The 23,722-nt window shown below is 40.1% G+C and overlaps 1 protein-coding gene across 2 annotated transcripts in view; it reads left to right on the top strand.

The window, feature by feature from the left end:
* Positions 1-23,722, top strand: part of FIG4 (FIG4 phosphoinositide 5-phosphatase) — a 97,877-nt gene that overhangs the window by 68,748 nt on the left and 5,407 nt on the right. Inside the window, exons 22-23 of one of the 2 annotated variants that reach the window (XM_054569826.1) lie at positions 1,522-1,608; positions 9,727-9,830. In XM_054569826.1, coding sequence (XP_054425801.1) covers positions 1,522-1,608; positions 9,727-9,830 — 191 coding nt within the window. The remainder of the gene's footprint in view (positions 1-1,521; positions 1,609-9,726; positions 9,831-23,722) is intronic. The other variant, XM_054569825.1, reaches the window with a different exon arrangement.

Here is a 23,722-nt window from a genome sequence, read left to right on the forward strand (position 1 = left end):
GTTTTTGGATAGTTTTTATTTGCTATCTTGGCCACACCCAGAAGTGTACTTACTTTCTCAAAGCCTCCGCCCCTGCCAAATCTTTTTTCTTTTTTGTTGTTTTTTAATTCTGACGATGATTGTGCAAATGATTTGGTAAGTTTAAAGTTCGGTACAAATATTAGATGTTATGTGACATTCTTTTTTTAAAAATGCATCAAAAATGTTCATGTGGTGAAGATAAAAATTTGGATAAAAGTAAGCTATCTATTTGAAAGTTTTTCAGTAGCGCCATAATGGTTTAATAATTCATAGTTGCTGTAGCACTCTGCTTGACCTCTAAAGAGGCTAATTAAAAATAAATTATAAAAAAGTCCGTAGTCATCAAAAGAAAATATTTTAAGTAGTAGAAAAGTGAAAAGGGAATCTGTCCTGGAACCGTCTTGGGGCACATTAGAACACAACTGCAGGCCACGTGTCAGACAGGCTGCTCTTGAGAAGTAAGCTGGTGGCCCTCTGCCTGTCATAGGTGTCCTCTTACCCTGCGGAGATGGCCTGGGGTGGTTCTCTTTGGCTCTTGGCTTTAAGACTGGCTTAGCGTGGTCCCAGTCTTCTCTGAGGCGGGGTGGTACAATGGTGCTCAGTAGGTGCTCTCCTCAGCCCACCTTAGTTGAGAGTACTCTTTGGAGCGACTGGACTATACCTGGGGAGGCTTGTAGTCCTCAGGAAACAGAGTCCATGTCTTGCATTCTCAGCGATGTCCCTGCTTCAGGAGATGGGTCCCTTGCCTGACGCTGCTCTGCCCTTGCCCTTTGTCTCACTGCAGTATCTTCCTTCGTGTTTCCCCACGTTTCCTGCCGCAGTCGTGCGTAGATATGTGAGGCCCCACAAGATCATCTGTTTGGCTTCAGGAACATTTTGGTTCAGCTTGTTTTTCTCATGTTTAAGTAAATAGAAATGCAATAAGTATACATGTCTTGCCATTCTTATAACTATGGTTCTGACTTATATTTTAAGCTAAATCCCTCCTCCTTTACTTTTCACAAACCCACTCTAAAATCAGGCAGCCATTTAGAAGTAAAGTCTTATGTTACATAGGATACCATATTTTGCCCTGTATAATGCACACTTTTTTGCCCAAATTTTTGAGGGAAAAATGAGGATGCACATTATACATGGGTAGTACTAATTCTGTATCTATATAAATATTTTTAACTCTTTTATTTAAGTCTATGCATTAAAAGTGTAACTCTAGAAAGCAATAACGATATCCGTATGCAAAATCATACCCTGGAATATGATAATCAGTTTTGTTTCTGAATATAAATGAATAAAAAATTGAATTAAAATATTAAAACAAAAGATATTTTTCCTGAAAGTTTGGGCCAAAAATGTGGGTGTACCCTATACACAGGAGCGCATTATACATGGCAAAATATGGTACTATTGTTATTTAAAAGCTCATTTCATTTTGTGTGATCTACTGAATTTATTGCACGTAGTTTCCTCTTTAGCTTACTTTTTATCTATTGTGATTTGTAGATTCGTTCAGCTGGGTCAGAGTCAACATAAACAGGACAAGAGCAGCCAGCAGCTCTGTTCCAGGTGCCCAGATGGAGTTATAAAATTGTGAGTACTAGATTAGACCTTGAGAACAAACACTAGTATTCATGCCATCCCTGGTGCTTTTTTATAAAGACTTTGTAAGAAAAATGTTGTCTTGTCACCATTTTAGTATAAGCACTAAAGCATCCCCTCCTGGTGGCTTATCCAAGGAAAACTGGGTAGCTCTGGGGGTGGAAAAGAGATTAGCGGCCCTGCCTGTACTTTAAATGTACCCTTCGAAGGTGGGATTGGAGTTGAAGGAGGCTTCTCTCCACTGGGTAGAGAGGTATGATGACCAAACAGCTCTGACCCTGCGGACAGGCTCTTCAAGTTCAATGCAAGACCCTTGAGGTCAGGAATGGGCTTGTCTCTTCTAACTGTACATCCTCACCAGTCCTTATAACTTGTTATAAGTTAAGCAGGTATTTCATAAATTCTTAAACAGTACTAGTTTCATATCCTGAATCATAGCTCTACAACTTCTTGCGGTTTTTTTATTGTTGTCATTGTTTTTTTGTTTTTTCCTTGGGCAAGTAACTTAAGCCTTATGTAGCTCAGTTTCCTCATCTGCAAAATGGGGTAATCATCACATCTGCTTTGTAGGAGGGTGGGAGGCTTAAATGAAATAATGCAAAGTGCTTATAAAAGTGTCTGGAAAAAGTTTCCGGTAAGTTGTGATCATCACCATCATCATCATTTTCTTCATATCCATCCTTATACTCTGGTTGTGGAGACCAAACAAAGCAAAGGTTGTGACCAGGAGAGGCTCTCTGATGCCGTACGCTCAGTTGAGTTTCTTGTGGAAATGGACCAGTGTGAAGATCAATGAGGTGGTGTATGTGAGGGGTTTAGGTCAGTGCCTGGCATAGAGTTGACATTTAGTAAAGGTTCTCTTCCTTTCTCTTGTCTAACTTCACTGTGTGCTATATCCACGCGTTCTGATAGCTAAGGGGCTATTGTAGTAAACCAGGCAAAGACTGGTGCCTTAGAGGGCTTTGGAGGAGTTTGGAAATGGCATGGATTGGGGAAATATTAGGAGACAAAATGGGCAGGACTTGGGTATGGACTCATCGTGGAGGAAGAGGAAGAGGGCCGTATCTAGGACGACCCTTATGTGTTTTGGTTTGTGCAACAGGTTTCATTGACTGATTCATTTATTCATTTAGCAGACAGGTATTGAGTATCTCTGTGTTAGAACCATTCAGGGCTGCCATTTACCAAGGTAAGGAGCACTGCAGAAGGACCCAGTTGGCCTTTAAAGTAGCATCAAAGTGGCCACCTTAGGAAGCAGTGGAGTCAACTGATTGAGAATTCAGAAAAGAGCCTTCTGGGGATGTAAGTGCACACAGGTGATAATTAAAGCCCCTGGCTAAGGATGTGACCACCTAGGGAAGGAGGGTAGAATGAGAAAACTGCAGCTGAGTCTTGAGGGGTCTGGGTCTAACAGCTGAGACAGAGAGAAACCTGCAAGGGAGGCAAGGATGGCGGATCAAGGAGGGGAAGGAAAACCAAGGCGGTGTTTTATCACGGCCTTCAAAATGACCATTTATCCCTTCTTTTTCTCCCTGTCACTACCGTTTCTTTTTTCCTCTCTTTTTTTTTAATATACAAACTCTTAGTAATTTAGAGACAGTTTTTCTTTCTTATTTCTAATTAGCATGTGGAATTATGGGCTCCCAAATGAATTGAAATATATGTGGCCACAAAAGGAAAGTATTTAAATGTGTTAGTAAAATAGGAGACTGTTAACCAAATTGTATTATACAAATTGATTATTCCATTAAAAGAGTATGGCACAACTTAGGAGGAGATGATGAAAGTAATATACCATACAAAATAAAAGAAAACCTTTCCGGTTTCTTTAACATTGGGACTTCTTTGATCCATAATTGATCTTGCAGTTATTACTTTTAAATCTTTTCTTAAAATATTCAGGACTTGCTTTTCTGAGTTCAAACACATGAAAATCATGTGGATCTAGATTTTTTTTTTTAACCTTTCCAATTAATTAGGAAGGAATCTAACATCAGTGTTTTGTGTGTGTGTGTGTGTGTGTGTGTGTGTGTGTTTTGTTTTTTGTTTGTTTGTTTTTTGGCACACCATCTTCAGCAGGATAACAAAGAGCTTGGTAGACTGCATTGTGTTGTCATGGCAACTGCCCAAGAGTGTTGTTGTTTTTGTGTGTGTCTGTGTTTGTGCATGGGTGTGCACTTTAAATTGAAAACTCTATAACCAGGTTCTTAAAATGTCAGCTCTTCAGTTTTAGATTTCAATAGCTGTGACAAAAACGAGAGAATTTCTATTTATATGAGATTATTGAAATTCTCATCTAGTTAAGTTTTATATTCTAGTAGTTTTTAAAATGGTAATAAGTTTATTTTAAGTTTCTATCCATATGTATCTGCTCTTCTCTGGATAACTCCTAATGTAACCAATTTTTCTTGCACTCATGAGGCAACTAATATTTCTTTTCGAAACATGAGATAAACAACAATAAAGGGGCAGAAACCCAGATAGGGGAGCTGGACACTTTCACCCAAGGTCTCGCAGGACATTTTTTTAGAGGTGGATGTTAAACCCAAACTGGCGATGTCTGCACCGGCCCCCTGAGAGCTGTATTTTGTTTGAGTGGTCTCTCCCTTTGACTCAGACCACCTCCTAAGTGGATGGGTGGCAGTCAGGGAGAAAGGACACCAGCCAACATTTATTGAGCACCCAGTGTGAAGCAGGCACTGTTCTACCTACCTTAACCTGGATTCACTCCGTTCTCACAGCAACCCTGTGGAGTCTGTCTTAACTGGCACCTTCCTTTTGCAGATGGGAAACTGAAGCACAGAGAAGTATGTAACTTGCCCAAGGTCAAACAGCTAGCCAAGCGAAGGAACCCGGATTCAAGCTCAGACAGGCTGGCTCTCCATCGCTGAGCTATGATTGCATAGTGTTACCACAGCTTTTATAACCACAATGGTAGAAATTCTTTATCATTAGTGTGAACGTTCCTCCCTTTGATTCTCTGACATGTCTATGTGCAGACATAATATTTCTGCTCTGTTGATTTTGAATTTTAAAGAATACTTTAAGGTAATACACCTTTCTTCTTTTCCCAGTACCCAGTTTATTGTCCCTAATGTTGACATGCTTCCTAGGCAAGCACAGTTTGCTTGACTCATGACATGGTGTAGAGATTGTTTCACCATCATCAGAAGAGTGTTGCTGCTATTTAGGTTTATTGCTATCCTGCTAGATGATAGGCTATAAGTTCCTAGAGGGTGGCCCATCTTCGTGTCCCCTGCTGCCCCCAGAATAGTACCTGAAACTGAGGACTCAGTAAATCCTTATTGAAATGGACTGAATCTCACCCTACCCCCAATCCCTTCCATTACTGCCAGTCTGTATGAGGCCCCCGAGCATCCCTGGAGGCCCACCTTACCCAGTGTCTCCCGGGTTCAAGCCATCCTCCCCAGCCCTGAACAGTTTTTAGTCCTTCCCCTCTTCTCTTCTCTGCTCATAAGCCCTCTCTCCACCCTCCTGGTTCTTTTTGTTGTTGTTGTTCCCCTACTGCCTTCTGATAAAAGGAAAAAATAAGTACACCAAGGTTTTAGGTTTTATTTTCTCTTTTTCTATCCTGCTTGCACCTGTGAGCAAATGCAGGCTGCTGTGCAGGGGCAGGTGAGACCAACCTGTTCTCATTTAACACTCCTACCAGTTCTCTGGGAGTTTTAAATGAAGCAACAAATGGCAATAAGTATAGGTTAAAAAGAACACAAGCATATATAGTATTAGTGCCTGCTATTCTGTGGCTCACCTATTCCAGGAATAAGTCTTGCTCACTGAGAAATCACCTCTAAGAAATGGTTCAAAATATAACACAAAGAGTTTGGATAAATACTGTCTAATTTAGGATATTTCCAGTGCAGGATGAGCTGAAATGTAATAAAAGGTAAATAAGCATGTCTTAGGACCATGGGGTTAAATTTATTCCATAAGTACACCCTATAAGAAGCCTTTATTGACCTTAGAATGGATGCCCCTGGGTACGGGCTTCTGTCGTAAGTCAGAGGGTGCTCTGCACAGCTGGAATTAGCACACCTTTTCACACTGATGAGATGAGTGTGACACAATGGCTGTAACTGACTCTGCTTTGTTTACTTTGCATGGCAGCATTTTCGGTAATGTGCCGCCTCTACAGGAGTCACTGTGGGAGTCTCCCCCGCCCACTGATTTCATCCAGTCCTCTGCAGATAAAGGCTCTGGTCCCTGTGCTGCAGGTTAAATAATTTCTACCATGATGAGTAACTCTTGTTATCTTCCCCACACACAGGGGGAGCACAGTTTTTAAAGGCTTAGGGATTAGAGCAGTTTGGAGGCCATGATCAATGATTAATCAGCTAATTCCCTCCACAGGCGGGGCGATGATGATGGGAGAAAACGCCTCAGCCCAAGGAGGCTATGACCTCTTCCCGCCCCCCAGAAATTACCTCTGCAGTCTTTCTTGCTTTTTTTCATTTTGCTCTTTCCTTTTACTCTTTTTCTTTAACCCTCTCTGGCTTTTCCTGTATATCTTTTTTTTTTTTTTTTAAAGGTTTATTTATTTATTTATTTATTTATTTATTTATTTATTTATAGGCGGGGAGGAAGGGAAGGGGAGAAACGTGATGTGCAAGAGACATCAATCTGTTCTCTCTCGCATGCCCCCAACTGGGCACCTGGCCTGCAACCCAGGCATGTGCCCAGACTGGGAACTGAACCAGCGACCTTTCAGTCCGCCGGCTGGCACTCAGTCCACTGAGCCACAGCAGCCAGGGCTCCTGTATATCTTTCCTATTTCTAAATTAGCTTGTTCTGTCTCACCTCTTGCCCCCACACCAATTTCTTTTACTTTTATTTCTGTGGACCTCCTTCTGCCTCGCCATTCTCTCTCCATTCCCTCCACGGTACATTTTTAAAATATAGTAGTCTCTCCAAGTTTCCTTCATGTATTCTAGGACAGTGCTTTTCAGGCTGTAATTCTTGACTCCTTAGTGGGTCATGAAATTAACTTAGTAGGTCTCCACACAGGGAAATGAAATAAAACAGAACCGACTATAGAAAGTTTCAGTGCATGGCATATAGTATGGTTAAGTCTTAGTTCATGAAATTTTGCTTCCATGCATAAATGTTTGAATAGCATCTGCAATAGCATCTGCATACTGTGTTAAACAAGATAAGTTTAATGGAACGGTGAATTTGTTGAAACTTTCAGGGAAGGCTATCCTGAAAGGTTTCTAGCACATAAGGAATAACAAATGTAAATATAATTGTAGGTGCTTGTGTTATTAATTTAAGGTGTCTGAAATGACTTTCATGTTATTTTTTTAATTAAGCGTATTGCCTGTTTTATTTTGGCATCTACAAAGCATACCATTTATGGAAGCTTTCACAGGAGGTCTAAGTACCCCTCCCCCCACATGGATTTTGTTGTTTTTTTTAGGAACATAGAGCTCTATAAGATAAGGTTAAACTGGTAAGACCCTAAAGGCACTAAATGACAGATATTTATTGAATGCTCCTCACTATGTGCCAGGTTTAGTGCTCACGAGACATAGTTGAATGGGAGAAAGCCCTGCCCCTGAGGGTATGCGTTGTCGTCATCCAGGAGGTGGGGAGGTGTGAAGGTGTTAGTAGGGGAGCCTGTGGGACTACCGGGTAGAATATCAGTAAGAGATTCCTGGTCAGGGGTAAATCCTAAGGGAAAGATGAAGTTATCTGGAGGAAGAAGGCAAAGAGGGCGTAGAGCAGAGGCTCCAGACACTGCTTTTGAAGACCCATATATAATTCTGTGTGTCTAATGCCAGGGGATAATCAAGGGGGAGCGAGAGACACAGACAGTAGGAACAGGAGCAGTAGGTGATGCTGAGTGAGGGAGAGTGGCCCTTACTTTATTAAAAGCCTGTTTTAATCAGGGGAGTGATAGGCTTATATTTGCATTTAAGAAAGGTCACTCTGGAATTAGCATGGAGAATGGATTGGAGGCAGAGAAATAAACAACATATCTGTTGGAAACAGGACAAAGTGAATGGAGTACTATTGGCAATTGAAAGAAAGGGAGTTATTTTATAAAAGTAGAATTGTAGGGCTTGGTGAAACTTGGTGAAGGATTAGGTGTGAGGAACATGTGAGAGGCAGGAGTTTTCTAGCTTGGGTAACTTGATATGGTGGTGGGTCACCAGGATTGGAAATACATGGCAAATCAAATTTGGGGGCTCAGGTAGTTTTTGTGACGATATGGGACATCCAAGATGATTTTCTGGAGCTCAAGAGGTTTTAGATTAAACAGATTCGGTAATTTAGTTTTTCTCTGCTCTTGATTTAAAGAGCAAGTAAGTGAAATTTCTCTACTTTTGAAGGGGTCCAGGTTAAATAGATTATTATATGTACTTTTGAAATTTCCTGGAGAATCACAGTCACATTGAAGGGGAAAACAATCTTTTAATTACTGATAGAGAAGAAGAATTTGTTATGGTGCTAAGTATATTTTTAGCTCATAATACGCTGCCTCTTTTTTACATGAGCAAGCAGGTTAACTCTGTGGGAACGGATCTGGATATCGGATACGACCATGCAAGGGCTATTACTCACTGGTTGTCTTAGCTCTGTGTACAAGAATCACATCTTGTAACTGTTTAACCTTTTGATATTTTGCTGCTTTACCAAATTATCATCCGTTTGTGTATGGAAGGTGAGTGGGAAGATTTGGGGCAGGGAGGACAACCGATCGCTGAGCCTGTGCCATGTCACTGCGGCTCCCTGACAGCCCTTTCTGTCACACAGTGAAATGGGTGCCCAGGTGTGATGCGTTCATTGCTCTTGTCTCCTCTCACCAGATACAAGAAATCTTTTCAGTGAAGATAAATTTTTGGTTGAAATAAAAAAAAAAACAATTGCATTTTATACTCGCATGGAGTTTTACCATCCTATGTGTGACTCAGAACTCCTTGGGGCTTTTACATGTGGTTTTGAAAATTAAGTATAGATCCCACTAAGTCCTAATTGTGTTTAAAATTAACCAATAGTCTTTTAATGTTATGGAAGTAATTTTTCATGTTTAATACTGTAATATTGTTGTTTATTTTCCTTATAAGAAAATTTGAGAAACACCACCACGGAGATTAATTGCATTATGTCTTCATAATGAAAGGGCTGCTCAGTTCTACCAACATCCTTCTGCCCTCCCTTCCAAGTCTGTGGGAACAGAAAGTCCTTGGTAAACAGGACCCACTATGTGGTATTTTTAATCTAAAACAAATAAAAAAAGGCTATGAGTTACTTGAGGCCAGGGCTTATCTGCCTTTGTATCCTGACCACAGTCCAATACCCAGTATACAGTAAGCATTAAAAATCATTTACAGATGAGTTATATGTGATAGTCAATATTTTTACCTCTTTTAGGAATATCATGCAAGATTAAATGCGAGGGAGTAAGAGAAATCCCAGGATTAGCAAATTCAAGAAACTGGCAAGGAAAATCATAAATGATTGTTAAGTTTTTATTTCACTATAGTTTATTTTCAGTTTTAGATGTAACAACTCAAAGTTCTTGGCAGGTGTCTCAGGATTTTTTCAATTGAGAAACTATTACTGTCCTTGTTAGTTAATTTATACATTATGTTAGGAGGATCAGCGAAAATTACAATTATGACTTTTAAAGTTAAATTTAAATTTTTTTCCTGCTTTTTTGAAACATAATTGACATGACATGTGTAAGTTTAAGGTGTACAATGTAATGATTTGATATATGTATACATTGCAAAGTGATTACCACAAGGTTAGTTGACACCTCCATCCCCTCACGTTTTGCGTGTGTGTTTGTGTGTGTGTGTGTGTGGTGAGAACTTTTAAAATCTACTTTCTTAGCGACTTTCAAATATACAATACAACATTAACTATAGGCACCATGCTGTCCGTTCTATCCCCAGAACTTATAACTGGAAGTTTGTACCTTTTGACCACCTTCACCTATTTTCCCTACCTCCCACCCCTGCCTCTGGCAACCAACAATCTGCTCTTCATTCTATGAGTTTGGGTTTCTGTTTTGTTTTTATTTCTACATGTTAGTGAGATCATACAATGCTTTTCTTTCTCTGTCTGACCTATTTCACTTAGTGTCATGTCCTCGAGGTCCCTCCATGTTGCAAATGGCAAGGTTTCCTTCTTTTTTATGGCGACCCATCTGCAGACACTTCGGTCGCTTCCATGTCTTGGCTTTGGTAAGTAATGCCACAGTGAACATGGGTGCATATATCTTTTCAAGTTAGTGTTTTTCTTTTCTTTGGGTAAATACCCAGAATTGATATTGATGAATCATATGATAGTTCTGTTTTTAATTTCTTGAGTAACCTTTATGCTGTTTTCCATAGTTGCTATACCAGCTTACATTCCCACCAACAGTATACAAGGGTACCCTTTTCTCCACATTCTGGCCAGCGCTTCTTATCTCTTATCTTTTTGATAATAGCTATTCTGTTAATTACTAGATTACTGTGCTTTTAATTTGCATGTCCCTGATGATTAGTGATGTTGAGCACCTTTTTATGTTCCTGTTAACCATTTATATGTCTTATTTGGAAAAAAGTCTGTTTAAGTTTTTTGCCCATTTTTATTTGGATTATTTGGTTTTTGCTATTGAGCGGGATGAGCCCCAAAATATCTGAAAAAAATGTGTCCTTTTCTTATTTAAAAGAAAGGGACTAAGACTATCATAGCTTTTTAAACAATTTTGTTTCACTATAATTGTTAGAAGCTTATTACTTAATGTCAAAATAAAGTCAATTAGTGCTTTTTAAACATCGTACATCAAAGTAATACTTCTTTGAAAATAAAACTCTCTCAGGCTTGTTTCAAAGATGAGTAGCTAAATTGGTAGTTCCTTAATCTGTGGTTAGAAAACAGGAAAGTAAATTGGCTAAACACAGTGCGTTCAGATACATTTAAATTTTAATAATAGAATAGAGCTATGAAAAAACATTCTAATAGTCTGAGAAGCATCAGTAAATGTTTAGCAGGTAGAAAAGGACCTAAAATGTAATTTTAGTTATCTTTTGGGGAACTCTAAGTAGAATTACATTTGAAGTTTCGCAGACCAATAACTTTGTCCCACACACTGTTTTCTACTCATTATTATTCTTACCGGCCCAAAGACTTTGCTCTTTACTTGTTTTGAACAGTTTTAACACAGTAGGTAATACTCGTCTAGGATTTTCTCATGCCATAACAGAATCAGGTTATTGGTCTATTTGTAGGTCACGTAGATGATATAGTTAAATTGAATTTATTGTTTACTAGTTTAAATTTTTAATTTCATTTTAGCTTTCAATTTTTTTTTCTTTTTTTACGTCTGGAATTTTGGGTATTTCTCAACAGTCTTATGATGAGAAAAACCAATTGGTGTCATCTGAATTTTTCATATACGTCTGTTTTCCAAAGCCTGTCTATAATAACTCCTAGAGATACAAAGATACAATCAGACTTGTGTGGAGAGGGGCAAGATGGTGTTCTCAGAACGTCTTAGCATGCACCCAAGTATATTAGGACCATGAAATCCGAGAACTGGAAAATGCCTAGGGATCACTGGATTCAGTCCTCTGGTTTTTCTGAGAAAATAAGGCCTGGAGAAAGCAACTCATTTAGACTTACAAAACCAATGAAACTAGGACTTAAATTAATTTCTTTGGGACTTAAACACTAGGTCTAATAACATGCTATTCTGAGCCAGGCAGCTGGAATTTCCCCATCCCATACCACTATTGGGTGCAGCTAAAAGTGGGGGAGCCTCCCACAGGAGTGTGGGCAGTAACAAATAGTGACATCTAACAGGTTGTCACCAAAGGAAGAAAAAGAAAAAGATACAGATAAAGCAGTGAATTTCAAAATATGGTCTGTAAGCTCCTGTAGGGTGTGACCCTTTTTCAGTGGGCAGCCATTTTCCTCATGGCTGCAGACTTACAGGCAAGAGAGAGGAAGGAGGGAGGGAGGCAGGCCAGCCTCTTACATGGAAGTCCTCGAGGAAGCAGGAAAAACTGTCAACCCTTGAGAAAAGATTTCTATCATGTCTTTTTAGTATTCATTGTGATGAAACAGGAATACACATAAATACACATAAAACACTTTCATTGAATATCAAAATATGTTGGTTGTCTCAAGGAAAAGCACTTGTAAGATTGTCTAAGTTGGGAGCTGAAACGGCCACATTTTTCACGTAACACCAGTTGAAATAATGATGATAGACACACTGTGGTTCTTCAGACTTGGCACTTTTTCAAAACTGAACAAAGTAAGCCTTTTATTTCAAGAGAAACAATTGAGAAACATTGTTAACAATTTTTGTTAACAATGATAAAAGCCAAAATAAGAAATTCAGACAATATTTGAAGATTTTTCTGATGAGATTGGTAGCAATCTTAATAAATACAATTTTTAAAAATATTGTATGACGAAATGTGTTACCATTTGGAAGATCTTCATAACTCCACGAATAAGTATTGTCCAAATAACCAATGAGGCTGTTTAAAAATCATCCATGGGTAAGAAAACCCATTCCAAGTGCAAGAGAGACCAGTGGATTTTAAGATAAAAGATATGGCCTTTGCTAATGTGGATCAGTTGGTTGGAGTGTCATCCCATACACCAAAATTTGGAGGGTTTAATTCCCAGCCAGGGCACATACCTAGGTTGGGGGTTTACTCCCCGGGTGGGGCACATGTGGGAGGCAACAAGTCGATGTTTCTCTCTCACATTGGCATTTCTCTCTCTCTTTCCTCCATCTCTCCTTCTTTCCCTCCCTCCCTTCTTTCTAAAATCAATAAACATATTTTTTGAAATTTTAAAGATAAAAGCATATGAAAAATTCATTGGTATCGTTTCAGATTCCACTCTGCAACTAACCTTTAAGAAAAATGTCAGGGTTTTTGGTGTAGTATCAAAGAAAAATATCCACAATTATTTGGAAAGGGTATTAATATACTTTTTCCTTTTCCAACTACATATCTCTGTGAGGTCAGATTTAACTCATATACTTCAACCAAAACTTGTCATGATAGTTTCAGAGCTGATTTGAAAATTCAGTTTTTTTCTTTTTTCCTTTTTTTGTTTTGTTTTTTATCTTCACCGAGGACATTTTTTCATTGCTTTTAGGGGAAACAGGGGAGAGAGAAAAAGAAACATCAGTGTGAGAGAGAAACATCAACTGGTTGGTTGCCTTTCATAGGCTCCCCAACTGGGGATCAAACCTGCAACCTTTTGGTGTATGGGACCTCGCTCCAATCAACCGAGTCAACCAACTGGCCAGGGCCAGTTGTTTTCTATTAAATTAGACATTGAAGAGATTTGCAAACACATAAAATATTGCTTCCTTTTTTACTAATTTTCTTTTGTTTTAGAAAATATGGTTATTTTTCATTAAAATATAGTATTTATGTTAATATTTATTGGATTTATTATTGTTATTTTTAAGTGGATTAATAAGTATTTTTTACATTTTTATTTTATTTTTAATTTGAGTTTATTGGGTTGACACTGGTTAATAAAATTATATAGGTTTCGGATATACATCTGCATATTGTCTTGTGTGTTCACCACCCCAAGCCAAGGCTCCTTCCACCACCCTTTCCCCTCCCTTTCCCCTATGCTCCCTCCCCCAGCCCTTTCCTCTTGCCGTCACCCATGAGTCTTCTTTTTTCTTTGCAGTAAATTTCTAATACAGTAAATTTCAGTAGATACAAGCCTATATAAATCAAAGCTTACGGGGGTCCTCAGTAATGTTTTTCAGAGTATAACGTGTCCTAACACGAAAAAGGCATAGAATATCTGACCATTTATGTCAGTATGCAGCCCTGAGGCACCAAGGTGTTACTACAGTACAGGCTTGCTCAGTCAGAATGATACTCTTGACTGATTGAATAAATGTTTGTTTATTTTTTAATATTTTTTTTAAGAAATTAAGGAAGCAGGTATTATTCTAAAAGGTTTCTATCAAAAAATTGTTTGCATCTCTTAAGATACTCTCTGCTCCAAATAACAGCACATAAACTGTAAGATAGCAGACAGTTTTGGCTTCACTGAAAGATTGCACATAGGGCAGGTTCCAGAGTTGGTTGATTCAGGAGTTTCATGGGGTCATTAAGTGCCTAGTTTCTTTCCATCTCTGTCCCATGTTCAGACTGCTAGCAGGGTAACTACAGAAGGTCGAGGTGCCACAGTCAGACAAAGTAGTGCCAATGGAAGAAAAAGAATGGTTTTCCTGCATCTCCTCCTCAGAAGCACGGAGTCCCAGACCCTGCCCAGCAGAATTCTCATGCCTCAGTGGCTAGGATTGGGTCACATGCCAGTAATCCCTAAACTTGTCACTGCTGAGGGCCATGGTCTATGATTGGCTTAAAATAATCGTTTTGGGGGACAGGGATGTGAAGAAGTCATTCACAATGACTTAGTTATTCAAAAACAAAACAAAACAAAACAAAATCCTTTATACTTACCCAATTAACTGGCAGTTCATTTGCACAGGTGCCCAGTAAAAGACGCAGTGTGAATCTGTGCAAAGAACCCTGGTCTTGAGAATTGGGAGTCCCGGGTCTGGTGTCCTGGGTCTGATATTGCTGAGCTCTGGTCCCTCCCTGTCCTTCCATGCTCCCTCCTCTGTACAGTCAGGGCTTGGACTAGAGCACCAGTTCTGACATCCTCTGGTTCATTGGTTCCCTTATTCACCCACCCACCCCTTCATTCAAGAATGTTTGTAGACTGCTCGCTCTGTCGTGGGAGTCACGGGGAAGGGTGCAGAGCTGCACTAGGGTGCCCCGTTTTGCCACAGCAGGTAACTGAAAACCCAAAGGGATGTAAGATTTAAACCGTTCCTTTACTTGTAGAATAAACTGTTTAATGCCCCCAGCAAAGAGCCCTTGCCACAAAGCTTATTAGCAAACAGTTATATCTTGAGAGTTCTCTCTCATCTTATTAAAATTTAAAATTTATTCAGAAGTAAGAACATAAACCCACAAATACATTCTGAAAGAGGTAGGTCTTTGTCTTCGGGAAAGATGCCGTGGGCCTGGCTGGGTGTGGTTGTTGCAGTCACCTCAGGATCAGAAGGAGCGCGAGGCAGAGAAGCAGGCCGTTGGGAGAACAGAAAGGCAGCCAAGAGAAATGAGACCATGTTCTCTGCATACCCAAGGGCACTCTTACACTTTATTTTTCAGATAAAATGCTGAGAAAGGTTTTATTTTTTCAAAGCTAAGCTGCTAACAATTTGGAGATCTTCCTCATGTGAATTGTTGCTTAATTTTTCTCGTCACATGAAGTGTTGAGATAGCTGGAAGTATTTATCTCAGGAAAGAGAATTAGAAGTCATGTGATCCATCCCTCAAGTAATAGGTGAAGCAGGGCCTTTTTAAGTTAGTTTGCGAACGAATAAGTGGAACACAAGGAGGAAGATTTAGGGCCATTGAAGAGAAAAGTCTTTCCAGTAAGTGCAGTTATAAACAGTGACATGTAAACATTCCATTAATTAAAAGTCGTGAGTTCTCCCATTGCTGAGAGTACTAAGGCAGAGGCTGGAGAACCTATCAGTGGTGTTGTAGAGAGTTTCTTCATTTGATCTGAGGTTGGACAAGATGATTCGGAAGGTCTCTAAGATTCTGTAATTATCATTATCGCAGCCATGGGACATGTGATGGTTGGGATCATTAGCAGTTTAAAACAAAAAGTAGGTGATTCATTTATTCACCAAATATTTATTAAGTACCCACTATGTGAGACAATGGAGATACAGTAAAGAACAAGCCTGACAAGGTGTCCCTGACAGTGTTCTAGAATAAGCAGACAAACATCGAACTAATAAATATGACAATTTCATGTTAGGATAAATGCCCTGAAGAACACAAACCAGGCTGACGGGAGGGAGGGATCTGTTTTGGATGAGGATTTGAGGGAAAGTCTCTTTGAGGAGTTAATATTCAAGCTAAGACCTAAATGAAAAGGAAGTGTCTGGCCCGAGATGACTGGGGAAGAGTGTTCGAAACAGAGAGAACATGCACAAAAGACCAGCTTGGGGACCAGTGTGGCATGTTTGAGAAGGAAGCAGAAGGCCGAATGAGAAGTCCGGATGGAGTGAGGCACAGGCAGGAGTTCAGCTGTTATTCTGTCCGGTAGGAAGACAGTGGAGGTTCTCAGTAAAGGCTGGGGTGCTCTGACTCTCTCTAAAAGATGACCATGGGTGCTTTCTGGAAGGTGACTTATAGGAGACAAGGAAGTAAGCAAAGAACGTAATAAGAAACTCAAGAGAAGTATGGTTTTACAGAGGCCAAAGATACACAAAAATTAACCGGAAGGTTATTGATGGCCATGAGGAGAAAATGTTTATGGGCAGTAATTGCACACCCATTTGGAGTGAATTTAGGATAAGATAGGAAGTTACTAAGAGGACATGGGGAATAGAAATCATTCTTTCAAAAAAAAGTACTGTTAAGGGGTACAAAGAAATAGGACTGTATCTGAAGAAGAATATGAAATTAAGGCATCGTTTATAAGATAGGAGTTCCTCCAGCAGCTTCTCTGCTGATGGAAAGGGGGCTGCAGGTAGGCAGATGCTAGGATTCTGGACAAAGAGAATTGCTTTGCATTTTTATTGAAATCCATAATTCCATTACCTTTGATGTTGATTAGGTTGTTGAGATTTTCTGTATTAAGTTGAACCACATGAATTTACCAATGTGCATACCTTTCTTACCTAAAAAACAGCAGTGTTACGTAATTCTACCTAATAGAATTCTGATTTTCTACTTTAACTTAGACAACTTTAAATTTCTCTCATAGATCTTTATAATTTATTTACATTTTTAATTTGGAAACCATCTCAAAATTATCTAAAAGTTGTAATTACAGAACAAAAATCATTCTTCTTCCCCCAAACCATTTGAGAGTAAGTTGCAGACCTCATATCCTATCTTTCCCTAACATTTGAGTAGGTATTAACCTGTAAATAAGAACATTCTCCTGCAAAATCCAGTACAATCCAGTAAAATCAGAAAATTAACATCAATACTTTGCTGTCAGCTATTCCTCCAATGAAGCTGTTGAATCCCCACTCAAGTTTTTGCCCATTGTTTCAATAATATCTTTAATCCCCAAAAGCTCTAGTCTAACACCTCACTTTGCCTTTAATTGTCATGTCTCTGTAGTCTCCTTCATTCCGGAACAGTTCCCTAGTCTTCCTTGATTTTCATGACCATGCCACTTTGAGAAACCCAGGCCCCTTATTTTGTAGAATGGCGCTCACGTTGGGTTTGCATGATTATCTTCACGTTACGAATCTTCGACAGTGTGGTAGCCAGCCTTCCGATTGGCCCCACCTCCTGTTAGTCACATGCTTTTGCAATGTCCTCCCACATTGTACCAGAGTGGATTTTTGTGACCAAGAGCATATAGTGGAAGTGATCAGGTTATAAAAGCGACCCCTTGGATCACTTGCCCTGGGGGAAGCAAGATGCATGTTGGGGGCAGCCCTGTGGATAGGCCCAGCGGGCAAAGAACAGAAGCGTCTGGCAAAGAGCCAGTGAGACACTGAAGCCTGCTGACCATAATGAGTGAGCTTAGAAGTGGACTCTTCAGCCCCAAGTGAACCTTGAGTTGACTGTCACCCTGGCAGACAGATTAACTTTGACCTTGTGAGAGACTTGGAGTCAGAACCATCCAACTAAGCCACTCTCAGATTCCTGACCCCCAGACACTGACATAATAAGGGTTTGTTAGCTTAAGTTCCGTAATGAATGCAGGCAGGAATATCACAGAAGTGATGGAGGCTTCTTTTCACTGCATCCTATCAGGTGACACAATTTCAGTTCATCCCAGTGCTAATGATCGTTAGTTCCATCCCTTGATTAAAGTGCTATCTTATGGGCTTTTCCGCTGTGTAGTGCCTCTTTTTTCTTTTCCTTTTAATTTTTTCATTTATTTATTTTTCTCAGTATGAAATCTAGGTTTCCTATTTTATTAAATGGGGAATAACTTATTGTCATCATTATTTATTTTGATGTTCAAACTGTCCCTAATTTCACAAAAGTCCCTTTAATCTGACAGCTGTTCTTAAGACATGTCCTCATCATTTTCTGAGCACTTACTTGATTTCTGGCACAAGATGTTCCAGATGACTAATCGTGTCATGTTCTTTTGCTTGCCCTAGTCCTGAAATCCGTCATTTTTCCAAGGACCCCTGGTTATTTCTAGTGGAAACAGTATTAAAGTTACGATCTGGTCACTAGGCACGCTTATTGCCATTCGGGTGTTGCCGCTCCCAGGCCCGTTCACAGGATGTACATGCATTTACATATACATCTACATGTGAGTATATGCAGACCTATCTATGTAAATGTACACATACATGTGTATATAGAAGTATATACTACATATGTATATTATATATTATATAATCTGAATGTATATATAAATATAGGTAAAAAGAAAAAAATATATATGTAAATCCATAAGTTCATACTGACACCTGTTGTTGCAGGGTACCCAGAATTTTTTTCTATCTTTCTCCCTTTCCATATTAGTGTTTTCTTCTCCAGCAGTGAGAAACTTGGCTTCTCTTACCCTTACTGTATTTACTTGGTCCATTCCCACATACATAACCAGTCTCCTGTCACCATTGTGTGCACCCTTTCCCGAGCATGGCTGCCCCCATCCAGGCTCCGACCGCATGGCAGAGTCACCCACCCTCACGGACGCCCACCCCATCTCCGTGGGCCGCAGGCCACCTCTCCACATGGGCGCCCACACCTGCTTCTCCTTGCTCAGGCTCCAACATACCTCCTCTGGCCACCCTCACACATGGATGCCCTCCTTACCCCATGGCCTTTAAATCCCCAGCTCGATCTGTCCTCTGTTGGGATGCCCTCCTCACCCCGCTTGGGCTCTGACTCCCTGCATGCTGTCACAGGCTGTCTCTCCTTGCTCTGCCCCTTAACGGCTTTACTTACAGCCCACTGATTCAGGGGAGGAAGTAGAGGAGCAGGGCTTTATGATGTAACAGACATCAGCAGTGAAAAAGAGACATTCTGCTTCCCCACAGCTGACTTGTGAGTTTCTTCTGTAGTGGGTTCCAAATTTCTTTATACCGCAGTGCCTTTTGAAGCTTGGTGAAATACAAATTCCAAAGCGAACGAAAACAATAATAAAAAACAGGGAGCCATCAGCCCTGGCTGGTGTGGCTCAGCGGATTGAGTGCTGGCTTGCAAAGCAAAGGGTTGCCGGTTTGATTCCCAGTCAGGGCACATGCCTGGGTTGTGAGCCAGGTCCCCCCAGTAGGGGGCATGTGAGAGGCAACCACACATTGAAGTTTTTCTCCCTCTCTTTCTGCCTCCCTTCCCCTCCTTCTAAAAATAAATAAATAAAATCTAAAAAACAAAACAAAACAGGGAGCAATCAGTGTCCCTAAAAAATTGTTAATAGATTATGGAGAGGAATTCTTTTTCATTTTGGACTTTTGGTTACTCTTTAAATTTTCTACCAGTATACTTTTATTTATATTAATAATACACCACAGGCTGTGTTTTCTTTATAATTTTCTATATTAAAAGCAAAAGTAACATTATTATTTTCTTTTTGAAGGGATACAAAATACAGATTTCTAGACCCTATTACTAGAGATTCTGATCCATTACCCCTGGGCTAAGGCCTGGGAATCTGTGAGTTATAACATTCTCCATTGAAATGTAATGACCAGTCATGCTGGGGAACCCTTACTCCTCTGAGCTCACCACAGGAGCCCCTCAGCAGCTGTCCAGAGACCCCCCTGGGCAGCATACCCAACACTCCATCACAGGCGAGCATTGAGATAAAGCCCCAGTCTTTCTGAAAACTCAGAATAGTTGGGTTTTGATTTGAAGGCTCATGATCCTACTGATACCTTCTCCTGAAAGACAGTTCTCTCTGATTCTTATTTTTAGTTTAAGAAAAAAAAAGGCCAACTCTTAGAATATGCACACTAAATACTTTTCAAAACTATCAGGGCCATTGAAAACAAGGAAAGTCTATTGTCACTGCCAAGTATAACCGAAGGGGACACGTTGACTAAACGTAATGTATCCTGTATGGGATCCTGGAACAGAAAAAGGATGTTTGATCAAAACTAAGTATGGACTTCAGTTAATAATAGTGTGCCAGTATCGGCTGGTTAATCGCAACAAATATACCACGCTAGTGGAAGATGTTAATAATAGGGGAAACTGGGTGTGCAATTTGTGGGAACCCTGTACTCTGCACATAATTCTATAAATCTAAAGTGGTTTTAACATAAAAGTTTTATTAGAACAGACATGCAAGTTACAATAGACGTGATGATGTGACATGGCAAACTCAATAGTAGTCCTTTGTAAATCATCTGGGAAAGGTAAAAATTCCTGAATGGTCATGAAGAATATACCGGTACCGGCAAGTAGGGTATCATCACTTTCACGTGGCAGAGACGACCATCACCGTAACCCATCGGTCTGAGTCTCCAGGAATGATAGGCATTGCCGCTGTTGCTCTGGGTAATTTGAGGGCAGAAGGAACCGATTACTCTCAAGGTCACTGGGTAAGTGTTTGGTAAACGAGGGAGAGTCAGGGCCTGCACACGGGCAGGGGAAGGGTGTTCTGGGCATTGCGGTCCGTTCTTTGCCCTTTGAGAACAGCTGTTATGTCCCTGCTGCGCGGCCTGCCCTTTATTGGCAGAACAGACCCAGTCCTGTGTAGGATAACCAGCCCCTGTGGCCAGTGGCTCAAAGCCCAGTGTTCTCTCATTAAACAACAGCTCAAATGCTCAAGTTATAACCTGTAAAGCAATGCAGCCAAACACTGTTGGCCCCTCCCCTGATGTTTGTAATAAAAACACAGCTGGAACAGAGAAAAACTGCATTTCATTTTATAACAAGAGAATAGGCCCTGCAGATGGGAGGGAAACTATATAGTTTATAAGTTGCACCCTAAATTGGAAGCATTTTACCTATTTCAAGTCGAGAAGTCACTCTGCTTTATTTCTCTAAAACCAAAACTTCTATATGTAACAAAACATATATGTAACAGTTTAACATATAACAGTATAAATAAAAAATTACCTTTCAAAAGCATGATATTCCAACTCTATCTAAGAAATAGGATTAAAATATGTTATCTAGAATTATTGGCCCCATTATCCCAGATGCTCATCAACTATACTTCTGTTTCAGTATCTGCACCACAGAATGGGTATTGTAAAAGTGAGTTCACATGGACTCATTTGAAGTACATCACTTCGTGGGGAGTGTTGAAATACATATAGATTGCCCTTTCCTCAGCATTATGTTTAAAGAATACATATATGTATATAAGATATTAGTGTATATAGGCATAAGTATTAATATATATTATGTATCTATTACATGTGTGTACACACAGACTTGTACACTAAATTTTTACTTAGTGGATCTGATGGCAAATGAGTCTTCAAAAGATAGAGGTTAGCAGCCTTAGAAATTACAAATGTATACATTTCTTTGAAATATATTAAGGTCAGTTGTACTTTTATCTGTAAATAATTGTTCTGTGTTATTGATATTGCTTAGGCTTAGGCATAAAACCCTCAACTTTTGCGAGGCTGCATCAACATGCCTTTCGTCAGCATGGTTCCCTCACAGTCTGGAGGCAGATAAGTGTTTGAGAAACACACACAGTAAGAATTTTGCTGTCCTCATGCTCTCTCCTAACCAAAATAGCATTTATTCCTCTCTTATCAAAATATCTAAGGACTTACTCTGCTTGCCCTGGCCAGGTGGCTCAGCTGGTTGGAGAGTCATCCCGTACACCAGAAGGTCGCAGGTTCAATGCCCGAGCCAGGGCACGTAACAGGGCACGTAACTACGGTGCAGGTTTGGTCCTGGTTGGGGCGAGTGCTAGAAGCAGCCAATCGATGATTCTCTCTCACATTGGTGTTTGCCTCCCTCTCCCTCCTTCCCTTCCCCTCTCTCTAAATCAATTAGCATGCCCTCAGGTGAGGATTTAAAAGAAAGAAAGACTCACACTGCTCTAAGGAGTTGAGATTCCTTGTTGCTGAGCCTTTGAAGGGCCTTATATGTATCCCTGGTCTGCAAGGTTGTACATTTTCTGTTCCAGCAGAACAGATGTTTTTCTTTATTTCCTTCTTATCGCCCCTTTTACTCCTTTTAATGGTAGTTTGTTTAGGGACTGGCATTATCGTCATCTTTGCTCTAATGAATTTTAACCTGTCTGTGAAATTTCTAACCTCTCTTTCAGCATCTCTGCTGGAGGCCAGTCCAATCATCCCATTTTAACAGCAGCTGTCAAAAGGATTTGGAAATGTTTGCATTTGAAGGAATTAGATTTGTTTACTATTTTTGTCATGTTCATTAGCTCTCAGTGACAGCAAAGATGAATTAATTGGGCTTTGTTGGGGATCCTGTATTAGACTCACAGCATTTTGTGTGTATATAGATTTGGGTGTATAGACTTGTGTCTTTTGTGCAGGAGTAAAGAGGGAAATATTATTCTTTACCTTATGATGTTCAGAATGTCACCAGCAGCTAATAACATGGTTTAATGGCCCAGTCATTGGGTGGGGGTAGGGAGGGCAGGGCGGCAAACAACACTGAGAGCTTCCCCAATTTCCAACCCTGAAATCAGCATGACAGGGTATACAAAAGCATATATAGACAGAGCCTGTTGTCTAGGATCCCAGAATACTAGGGTATGTTTTGCCTTTTGTTTTGTTTCATAATTTCATAATCTCTCTGAGCCACTGTTTACTCACCTCTACAGGGGGATAACAACCACTGCCGCGTCCCCCCACCTCACTCTTGTTTTTGAGCCCCTTTGATAGCTTTGCCCCCCTGGAAAGTGCCACCTGGGCGTTGGCCGGGGAAAAGAACAGAAAGGCAAGGCTTGTGATGGGAAAGCCTAGCTTCCCTGTAGCCTAGAGTAATCCAGGTCACACTGAATTCAGGTCCTGCATTTAGAAAGCCCACGTAAAAATCATCTTTCTTAACCACATATCGTTCGCTCATTCAGCGAAATATTACTGAGCACTTACTACATGTCAGGTGCTCTTCAGGGCACTGGGGATAAAAAGGTGACAGAAATGAGGCTGTACATCCATATAAGTAAATACACACTTAAATAAAAGATTGGATAGTGATAAATGCAATGCAATAGCATATTATATTAGGGTAAGGAGCTTAGAGAGACATGAAAGTATCCACAATTTCTAAGGAAAAAAAATAACAGGAAAGTTTTTCTAAAACAGTCTGTCCAATATGCCAAGGCTGTGGGTTTGATCCCCAGTCAGGGCACATACAAGAATCAACTAGTGAATGCATGAAATAAGTGGAATAACAAATCAATGTTTCTCTCTTGCTCTCCTCCCCCCCTTTCCTTTCTCTCTCTAAAATAAATAAGTAAATACAACACCCCATATCTGCACTGCGCCGCACACTGACCATTGCTGCATGTGGCTGTCAGGCACTTAGAATATAGCTAGTGCTGCTGAGGACCTAATTTTAATTTTTATTTACTTTAATTAATTTAAATAGCCATGTGTGGCTAATGACTACCATATTGGACAAGTGCAGTTTGAGAGCTACATTTTGGACTCTGGTGTCTATACTTCTGCAACAAACATGACTATTGTACCACATTAGCTTTATTTTTTAACATGAAGAAGCAAACACGTTCTCACTGTATCATCTTGGTAGAATAATTCCCAACTAGACTCCAGTGTATAAGTGACTTGTTGGAAAGAGACAAGGAGACAAGCAACCTCACAAGGGGACTAAAGAGAAGCAATGGATGGTCACAAAACAAAACAAAAAACTATTAGAATGGCATCCACAAACTAAGGGCTAAACGCCCTGAGAAATGAGCAATATTAAAGGCTAGAAAGAGAGAAAATCATTTCATGGCAGTGTGTACCATAGGTCCCTCTGCCAGTTAGATGATAAGGGTCATTATTTCCTAATAGAAATTACAAAGTTGGCAGAAAGACAAATAGACTAGTAATCAAGCACTGGTGCTCTCCACGCATTTGCTGAGGTTTGGCTCCACTGAGACCAGAGCATCTGGTCAACGTGAATGTGCCCTA

This window comes from Pteronotus mesoamericanus, unplaced genomic scaffold, assembly GCF_021234165.1.
Source record: "Pteronotus mesoamericanus isolate MK-2021 breed Mesoamerican mustached bat unplaced genomic scaffold, CSHL_Meso_final contig_20, whole genome shotgun sequence".
NCBI classification, from domain to species: domain Eukaryota; kingdom Metazoa; phylum Chordata; class Mammalia; order Chiroptera; family Mormoopidae; genus Pteronotus; species Pteronotus mesoamericanus.